General features: G+C 36.7%; 1 protein-coding gene across 1 annotated transcript; it reads right to left on the bottom strand.

Moving 5' to 3' along the window:
- Positions 1 to 2,159: 2,159 nt before the first annotated feature.
- Positions 2,160 to 3,092, bottom strand: LOC122429735 (olfactory receptor 2H2-like). Its single transcript, XM_043450323.1, has one exon. It carries the CDS (start codon positions 3,090 to 3,092, stop codon positions 2,160 to 2,162), a length of 933 nt encoding a protein of 310 aa, XP_043306258.1.
- Between the last annotated feature and the right edge of the window lie 7,134 nt (positions 3,093 to 10,226).

Below are 10,226 nucleotides of genomic sequence, written 5' to 3'. Positions count from 1 at the left end.
GTTCAGGAAGATACCCTAGAGGAGGAAATGGCAACCCACTTTAGTGTTCTTACCATGGAAATCCCATAGACAGAGGAGCCTGGTGGGCACAGTCCATGGGGTCACAAAGAGTCGCACACAACTCAGCAACTAAACAACAATCCATCTACTGCCTTGGAACTCAACATGATGGCCGACTCACACAGCAGCTCACACAGTAAGGACAAGTGTCTCCTCTGAGGAGCAAAATTTTAAGTTTGTATGCCTTCTCTTTACCCTGCAAAGGCTGGCTTGGTACCAATAGTCTTCTGGGCTGGAGGAAGCACAAGCTGGAATCAAGATTACCAGGAGAAATATCAGTAACCGAAGATATGCAGATGACACTGCCCTTATGGCAGAAAGTGAAGAAGAACTAAAGAGCCTCTTGTTAAAAGTGAAAGAGGAGAGTGAGAAAGTTGGCTTAAAGCCCAGCATTCAGAAAATTAAGATCATGGCATCTGTCCTATCACTTCATGGCAAACAGATGGGGAAACAGTGGAAACAGTGACAGACTTTATTTTCTGAGGCTCCATAATCACTGCAGATGGTGACTGCAGTCATGATATTAACAGACACTTGCTTCTTGGAAGAAAAGCTATGACAAACCTAGACAGCATATTAAAAAGCAGAGACATTACTTTGCCAAAAAAGGTCCGTCTAGTCAAAGCTATGGTTTTTCCAGTAGTCGTGTATGGATATGAGAGCTGGACTATAAAGAAAGCTGAGTGTCAAAGAATTGATGCTTTTGAACTGTGATGTTGGGGAAGACTCCTGAGAGTCCCTTGGACTGCAAGGAGATCCAACCAGTCCATTCTAAAGGAAATCAGTCCTGAGTCTTCATTGGAAGGACTGATGCTAAAGCTGAAACTCCAGTACTTTGGCCACCTGATGTGAAGAACAGAGTCATTGGAAAAGACCCTGATGCTGAAACGATTGAATGTGGGAGTAGAAGGGGACGACAGAGAATGAGATGGTTGGATGGCATCACCAACTCAATGGAAATGAGTTTGAGTAAACTCTGGGAGTTGGTGATGGACACGGAGGCCTGGCATGATGCATTCCATGGAGTTGCAAGGAGTTGGACATGACTGAGCAACTGAACTGAACTGAACTGACTGAAGGATCTTGATCATATATTATAAATAATGACTGTGGATATATGGGGAATAGTCAATATTTTAAAGAATGTTGTTAGAACAGATAAAAATGTTATATTCAATATGAGGAAAAACAATTTTGCAAATTCTGTAAAATTATATTATGTATAAAAGTGAATAACATATAAGAGAAAAGACATTTTTTGTGAAGATATTTCTTTACTTTGTCAAATTAAATATTCACATTTAATGACAATACTTAAAGCTCTATTTGCTTATTTACTTAGATTCCAGATATAAAGCTAAGTAATTGATCAGAAGAAAGGGAGAGTATTTTGTGCAGAGAAGACATGTGTGAAAGAGAAATACTCATCTCATGGCTCATAGCCCTTGGAAGCTTTCCCTGTGGGCAGAGGAGATCTGAAAAATCCCAGGTGTACTTAATCCCAGATTCCTCCAGTCAATGAACTGGAATCAACCATCCTCCAAATAAGAAAAACGGTTAGGTAACTGTGGCTCTTTCAGCGAACCTTTTCATTTTCATATAAACTAGGCACAGGATACATACGGCCTAGGAACTATTGAGTGTGAGACCTGGAGAGTGATAGGAAGGTCTCAGGTAACCCCCCGTATCTGTAGCTATGATGTGAGCTCTACCACGATGAGGCAGATGATTTCTTCTGTGATGAGAAAGCAGAGCTGTCAAAACAGTATCATTATCATTAATGAGTATCTGTCACTAGTTATCACTATATCAGTAACTTCAGACTTATGAAAGCATAATACAAATACATATGCACATAATATAAATATTTATTTATTAATAGAATCTTTACAAAATAGCTGGAAAAAAAGTCACACAACATTTCTGAGAAGAGAATAAGAAGAATTTAGAATTGGTAATGTCAGGATGTCATTAAAAGAAAATTTCACACCATATATTTGGGAGGTTTAGCTATGATCCTCATAAGTGAAAGGAGAAACCAGAAGTAAATGATGTTAAAAGTTCCCAACATCTGAGGGACTGCGTGAGCACATTTCTCCTTAGCTTAAATCTCTTCCCACTAACCTACTTAGTGCCCACTTAAACTCTTTATTTCTCAAGGTGTAGATTAAAGGATTAAGTGAGGGTGTCATTACAGTGTAGAAGAGGGTGAGGAATTTACTGTAATTCCCTGTGTATTTGCTTTTGGGTTGGATGTAGACAGAAATTATTGTCCCAAAAAACAACACCACAACAATTAGGTGGGACCCACAAGTCCCAAATGCTTTCCTCCTGCCTTCAGCGGATTTTATCCTCAGCACAGTCCTAACAATGCAGCCATAGGAGACCAGAATAAGCCCCAAAGGTATCACCACATAGAGAACAACAGCTATGGAGAGCTCATTTTCCAGGAAGGTTGTGTTCACACAGGCAATCTTAATCAGGGCAGGCTCCTCGCACATGAGATCATCCACCATGTGATGGCTGCAGAAAGGCAACTGGAAAATAAGGATGGTCTGAACCGTGGACTCAACAAAACCACTGATCCAGGCCAGAGCTGCTAGCTGCTGGAGAAGCTGTGGGTGCATGATGACTCCATAGTGGAGGGGTCGACAGATAGCATTGAAGCGGTCAAAGGCCATAACAGTCAGCAGGATGCACTCTGTGGAGCCCAGCCCCAAAGCAACATACAGCTGGATCACACAACCAGTGTAGCTAATGGTCTTGTCAGGCCCCTTGAGATTCCAAAGCATTTGTGGGACAATACTGGTGGTGAAACAGAGGTCCAGGAAGGAGAGATTAGAGAGGAAGAAATACATGGGCGTGTGGAGTTTGGGGCTAAAGTACGAGACCAGTATGATCGCTGTGTTCCCCATCAGTGTCAGAATGTATATGATAGAGACGACGAGAAGGAGAGCCATCTCCAGGTGGGGCTGGTCAGAAAAGCCCAGTAGGATGAAACCTGCCAGAGTGCTAGCATTTGTTCTTTTCATGGCTTAATTTTGAGTCACCATTCCAGGTCATTCCTATATTCTTCCTGTGGGAAAGAAAGTCAGATAGCATAACCAAAAAAATATAACAAACTAAGTTATGAGCACTAAGTCAAATAAGCCCTTTGACACTGTTTTTTTTTTTAATATAGAGAAATAGCAGAATAAAATTATGCAAATAAATAGTATCAAAGGTTGTCTTGTTACAAAGAGACACACAGAATCTAAAAGCACCAAATGCATTGCAAGGAAATGTATAAACATAGAATAGACTTTAGAGAATAACCCAGAACAGATGTGAGAAGTATCCCAAATTCTCTGAAGACAAAATACACGGACCATCAATGGGCATAGTGTGAAAAACCAAAGAAATGGAAAGTAAGATGACTGTTACATATATACATACATGATAGATGACAGATATAAAAGAAAAATATTGAGAAATACACTGGGTGAGCAATAGTCTGAGAAACAAGGCATATAGAATTCAAAAAAAAATTCAAAACATGGAACAAAATAGGAATTGTTAGAATTTTCAAAAATAAAGTGTTAGAGATAATTACATTAGCATTCATTGTTTTTCTGTGAAGCAAATAAATACTGATACAGTAAGTTGGAGGAAAACTTCTGAATCTCCCCTTTTGAGTCACAGCTCTGCTATTTTGTGAATATACTCTCCAGGAAATTCTATTTACAATCCCCAAAAAGCAAGCTCTACCCTATATGACATGAATAGTTCACACGCATTAAGGTAGTTTTGTGACAAGAGTACATGAATTTAGCCACTAATGCAATCCAGTGACCTTCCCTCAAGTAAGTTATGTTGAATTTATCAGTGTCTTTACACTATTAACTTGCAAAGATTAAGAAACACAAGTATGAAAATTTGTACTTCTGAATGGTCAATTTTGAAGTCTTCAAAACAGGTACAGTCATTTATCTTGGAGACTGAATCTAAACAAGTTGCTTAAAAACAACTGAATAAACAACAAAACCACTCAATGGCAATTACTGATCTCCCCTTAATTATTCTAGCAAGAAAATTAAACTTACTTCTAAGAATTCCTCACCTTATAGCACCTTTCAGGCAATTATTGCACAGTCCAGCTTAAAGAAAATAAGTGGCTCATTTTCTTTGACATCCATAGTAATAATCAGTTGCATTTTAAATTTTGGCCAAGACAAAACTCTCATGTGTTTTGCATAGAGGATGATAATTATTTCCCGAACTATAGCAAAAGAAAGAAACTGATCTTGGTGGTCGCACTGGTTAGCATTTTTCTATCTGTCCACGCATTTTGGTGGTAAAATTAAAACCCCAAGTGTTATGATGCACCAAAATTGACATTGACCTTACCTGGCTAAATTTCCTCTATTATTCAGTAAAGTGTAAAACAACTGTGCTTTTGAAAGATCCAACATCTCCTGGGGAAAAGACAGCAGGTGAGTGGCCTCACTTTGCTTGATGTAACTCTACAATGTAAGAATGTTTTCTTGTGTATTTATCTTACAAGAAAAACAACCATTTCCAAGCAGACACCACACTGAAACTGGTATCGCTCCCTTTCAGGTTTCTGTTCTTAATCAAGATGAGGATAAAAGGATTTATATCTGCAAAGAGATGAAGCTTGGAAGTATTCCATAATTAAGAATAAATGTCAGTTTATACATGAAAAACTGCTTTTGTTCGCTGCTAAAGGCAAGTAGCTCTGGATTTCCTCAAATTTTAAAATTGATTTTCTTTTTCTTCCCCCACCCAAACAGCAAAGTACTACTTTCCAGAAGGAATGGCAATCCATCTGTGGAGATTCTTGGGATTTTGATGAGAAGTTCAATCATGATCACAGATCTAGGACAAGCAGTGGAGGAACCCTACGTGTGCAGTTGGTTGGCTCCCTTTTTCCTGTCATCTCATGGTTCAAGTCTCTTCAGATGGATGGTGGTTAGCTTGCTTACTCTGCACACACCTCTGGAGTTCTTCCCAGGCAACTTCCCGTCATTATAATAGAGAGGAAGACATTCCCCGGAGAGATCAGAGCCATGGAGACTGTGCTTCTGTTGCTGCTGAAAGACAATTGCACACCACCTTCTAAACACACATGTGCAAAATTGTCAATGTTATTTAGACAGTATCTTAAAAGATTTATTTTTAATTAATTCATTAAAATTTTTATTAATTAAACTCTTTTGAACATAATATGGAGACATGCATATATCTGTAAATATGTGCTTGAAGTTTACACACAATTAATGAAGATCCAAGAATATATCTATAGACTTCTGGGTAAGAGGAAATCTTGGGGAAGAAGTGGAGTCTAGTATCTAGTGTAAAAGGGGAGAGACTATTTTAAATTCATGAACTCTTCTTAGAAGTAGCTAAAAATAAGGTTTTTATATATTAGAAAAGATTGATGCCACACACATAGCATTGTTATTACTTCTTGAAGAATTGGCATTTTTTAATAGTTGCTTTTAAAACATATGGTGTACCTCCTGCTTTGTGTGAAATGATCCACGGGGTGCAGTTTACTTTTACAATGGATATAAGTATATGTGTAGAATAATACATGCATATATCTGAATATAAAGTTCATATACTGAAGTTGTCTATCAAAAATTCAACCTAGTAAATTTGAAGATCTAATTGGTTTTATTGAATGAGTCATGAATTGGACAGCATCCCATTTATCAAGTAGAGAAGAGTGGAACAAAGCAGGAGGAATTTATATGTCAAAGGGGAAAGAGTGGATTGTTTCAGGCTTAGGTCACTTGCATGTGAGGAATGGTCTGGGTCTATGTGTCAGGTTACCTCACTGGTACTGACTAGAAAATTGCAGACTGACTAAGACTACATTGCTTGGAGATGGTGTATTTAAATTAGGTACTTGGTCTTGGTTTGCTGAAGTGGTCTCAGAACAGCTGACTCCATCTGGGGCCTTTTGTTTCTCTTTTCAGTTCAGTTCAGCTCAGTTTGGTCGCTCAGTTGTGTCTGACTCTTTGCAGGTCATGGACTGCAGCACGCCAGGCCTCCCTTCCATCACAAACCCGCAGAGCCTGCTCAAACTCATGTTCATCAAGTCGGTTATCCAACCATCTCATTCTCTGTCATCTGCTTCTCCTCCTGCCTTCCATCTTTCCCAGCATCAGGGTCTTTTCCAAGAGTCAGTTCTTCGTATCAGGCGCCAATGTATTGGGAGTTTCCACTTCAGCATCAGTTCTTCCAATGAATATTGAGGACTGATTTCCTTTAGGATTGACTGGTTTGATCTCCTTGCAGTCCAAGGGACTCTCAAGAGTCTTCTCCAACACCACAGTTCAACAGCATCAATTCTTCTGTACTCAGCTTTCTTTATAGTCCAACTCTCACATCCATGCATGACTACTGGAAATGCCAGAGCTTGACTAGACAGACCTTTGTCAGCAAAGTAATGTCTGGTTTTTAACATGTTGTCTAGGTTGGTCATGGATTTTCTTGCAAGAAGCAAGCATCTTTTATTTTCATGATTGCAGCCACTCTCCGTAATGATTCTGGAGCCCAAGAAAATAAAGTCTGTCACTGTTTCCATTGTTTCCCCACCTATTTGCTATGAAGTGATGGGCCGGATGCCATGATCTTAGTTCAGCCAAATTTTTCACTCTCCTCTTTCACTTTTGTCAAGAGGCTTTTTAGTTCTTCTTTGCTTTCTGCCATAAAGGTCGTGTCATCTGCATGTGTGAGGTTATTGATATTTTTTTATATATTGTTTCTTTTTTAACATCAAGTAAAAATCTAAATAGCACAAAATTTGATTCTCCATATTCTTACTCCTGTCTTTCATGACATTCATCTTATGTTCAATAGTAGACACCCAGCTGTTTCTGAATATTTTTTCCTTTCATTAAATTTATGGAAATTACACCATATACTTCTCAAAGTCCAACTTAAATCTCATCTTTCACAAATATGTCTTTCATGTTCTAATTAATGAAAGTATGAGAAACAGAGATCTTTTAGGGAATTAAACTATTTTATCTAGGGGAGCGAGAGTGTAACAGAAAATGACAAGAAATACACTTGAAAGATTTAAAAAAGTACCATATCACAAAGGAACTGATACATATTATGCTAAGGAAGTTGGATTTCCTATGATACCTAGGAGAGTATTTCATCTTAGATAAGATCATCGACTCCAGATTCAGATCAACTTAGATTCTAATTCCTTGGGCAAGTTGTTGAACTTCTAGAAGATAAATTTTTCAAATCAATAGTGAGTGGAATAACAGTCAGGTCCTAGGGTGGTAGGTGATAAGTGAGTTACCGCATGTAACATACTTGGCAGAGTACCTGGCACCTAGCAAAACTCAGTCCATGTTTACCCATTGATAGATTAACGGTGAGACTACTCATGGGGTGTGGTTAAAACACAACAATATTTTTATTCCTTTATTCATCTTGCCTGTAGCATGTAGCAGTTCTTTTCTCGGTCCTGGTTTATAGCTTCAGAGTGTGCTATAACATTTTTGGTCATTTACAAATGGTAAAAGTGTCCACTTTTAGTAATAAAGTATTCTCACATCAGTAATTAAAATGTCCACTGTTGAGTGACAGTTAATTTATATGTAAAGATTCTGTGTTTCCTGAGCTTTAGCCTGTTCCCATCTGAGACCTTGCAGTGGGGATTTGGTTGAGCTGAGTCCCTGCTTTCCACCTTGTGATGTTCCCCTGTGCCTCTAGCTTGATAAGCACAGTTTCAGAACTTGCCAGGGCAAACCCGTGCAGAGGGAAAAGGAGACATTAGGCAGGAAACTTTAGTTGACTAAACAGATGAAACAAAATTGGTTGATAATTCTAAAGTGCTTGTTAACATACATGGGTTTATTTTAAATTATTCTATATCCATTTTCCATATTTGAAATTTTTACACGTTAAGAGCACTAATACCTTGTTCACCGTGTTACTGACTTCTGGCCTCATTTGGTTTTTTTTTTTTAGACAAAATAACGCTTTTAAAATTATGAAATGTATTCATTTATTATTCAACATATGTAAATGTTTTATAAATGTCCTGTGTGTGCCTGAAAAATTTTGTATGTCTTCATGCCTTCAGTGTTTTCACTACATTAATTTTGTAATTTTTGCTGTGCTGTTTATACTTTCTATATCCTGATTCATTTATGTTTGTATATCTTTTCTACCAGTTATCCATTCAATTCTGGCTGTGAATTTGCCTATTTTCTTTCTTACATGTTAGGTTTTGCTTTATATTTTAAAGTTATTTGATAGAAAGCATTTTAATTAGAGATTATTACAGGTTTGAAGTTAACTAAATAGTTTACATTATGCAATGTCTCCCCTTCTTCCTAATAATAGTTCTTCCCTTAAAGGCTACCCTGTTTGATACCAGTAAGATCATGCCAGTCTTCTTTATTGGCTAGTATTCACGTGGTATGCTTTTTCTGTATTTTTACAGTGCATCTTCTTATAGACTTGTCTTATTTTTTAAATTACTCTACTACATACAAAAGGAATATATGGAAAGTATTAATGTTCTATCCTAGTGTGGGCATAAGGATATCATTTTCAATAGCTTTTAAAATTTTATTGTATAACTAAAATGATAAGATTTTAAATGATTTGGGTAATCTTATTGCTTAGTAAGCATTTGCCTGTCCTAATCAATCAGTGAAGTAATTTGATTTGACTCTAACCAGTTTTAATCATTAATGTCAATAAAATTTTATCTTATGGACAGAGATATTAAAAGTTCACTTAGACGCCACTTGTTAACCTTATCAATGCCTCCTAACTAGATCATTTATTTTCTTCTCTAATACAGTTGCTATTCTTTACTAATTTATTAAAATTAATATATCCAGATAGAATTATTTATCTTTGTTAAAATGATTCCTAGGGTTTAATCTCTATTAAAAGAATTAATTTTTTGGCAGCAGCACACAGCATTTGGGAAACTAGTTCCCCAATAAGGGGTCAAACCATGCCTCCTGCTTTGGAAGCACGCAGTCTTAACCACTGGACCACCAGGGAAATCTCTATTTAAGAAAACAGCAGACTCCATTTATAAAACCAAAGCATGTTGCAAGTATATCTAAGCAGGCTCTAGAATTAAAGCCAATAAACTACTGATAATATTTTATAAAAAAATAGCTATGTGGATATGTGTAAATTAAGGTCAACATTTTTAAGTTGAACATCTTACCAAGATTATAAAGTATGTTATTAGAATAGACAAAACTTTATATTAAATACAAAGAGAATTATTTTATAAAGTTATGATATCCATAAAAGGGAATAACATATAGGAGGCCAAATACATGTCTTGGTAGAGAAATCTATATATTGTGACAAATATAGATATTTAGATTAAATGACAATACTTAAAATTCTAATACATATTTGCTTAGATTCAGGATAGAGAGTTAAAGAATTGATCAAAAGAGATTAAGAGCCATTATGTGAGGACAAGAGATGTATAAATGAGAAATACTCTGTCTCATGGCTCCTATCTCTTCAAAGCTTTCTCTGTGGGTGGGAGAGATCAGAAATATCCCTGGATGTACTTAGTCCCAGATGCCTCTAGTAAATGAACAAGAATCAATAATCCCCCTGAAAGAAAAACTGTTAGGTAATTGTAGGTTTTCCAGTGGCCCTTTATGCTTGTTTGTAAACAATGGAGAGAACAGTTATGGCCTGTGGAACTATTGAATGAGAGATCTGGAAAACAATAGAAAGTTCTCAAGAAAGTTCTATCTCTATGAGGCAGGTGATTTCTTCTGTGATGAGAAAATAGATCTGTGATGAACATATCCACCCTGCCATTAGTTAATCCCTAGAGCAATAACTCCAGGATTTGTAAAATTATAATATGTATACATATGCACCACTATAAATATTTATTTATTTATTCATAGAATCTTCAGAAAACAGCCAAAAGAAAAAAGAGACATAACATTTCTGGAAAGGAATATGAGAAGGATATAGAGTAGGCAACTTTAGGATGTCATTGAAAGAAAATTTCATACCATTTTATTCAGGAGATTTAGCTGTGATCTTTACAAACAAAAGGAAAAACCAAACCTAGATGATGCTAAAAATCCTTAATATCTGAGGGATTGCATGAGGATATTTCACATTTCTCC

This window comes from Cervus canadensis, chromosome 28, assembly GCF_019320065.1.
Source record: "Cervus canadensis isolate Bull #8, Minnesota chromosome 28, ASM1932006v1, whole genome shotgun sequence".
In the NCBI taxonomy this organism is placed as follows: domain Eukaryota; kingdom Metazoa; phylum Chordata; class Mammalia; order Artiodactyla; family Cervidae; genus Cervus; species Cervus canadensis.
The sequence above is the reverse complement of the archived record's forward strand: the minus strand, read 5'-3'. Positions and strand labels throughout refer to the sequence as shown.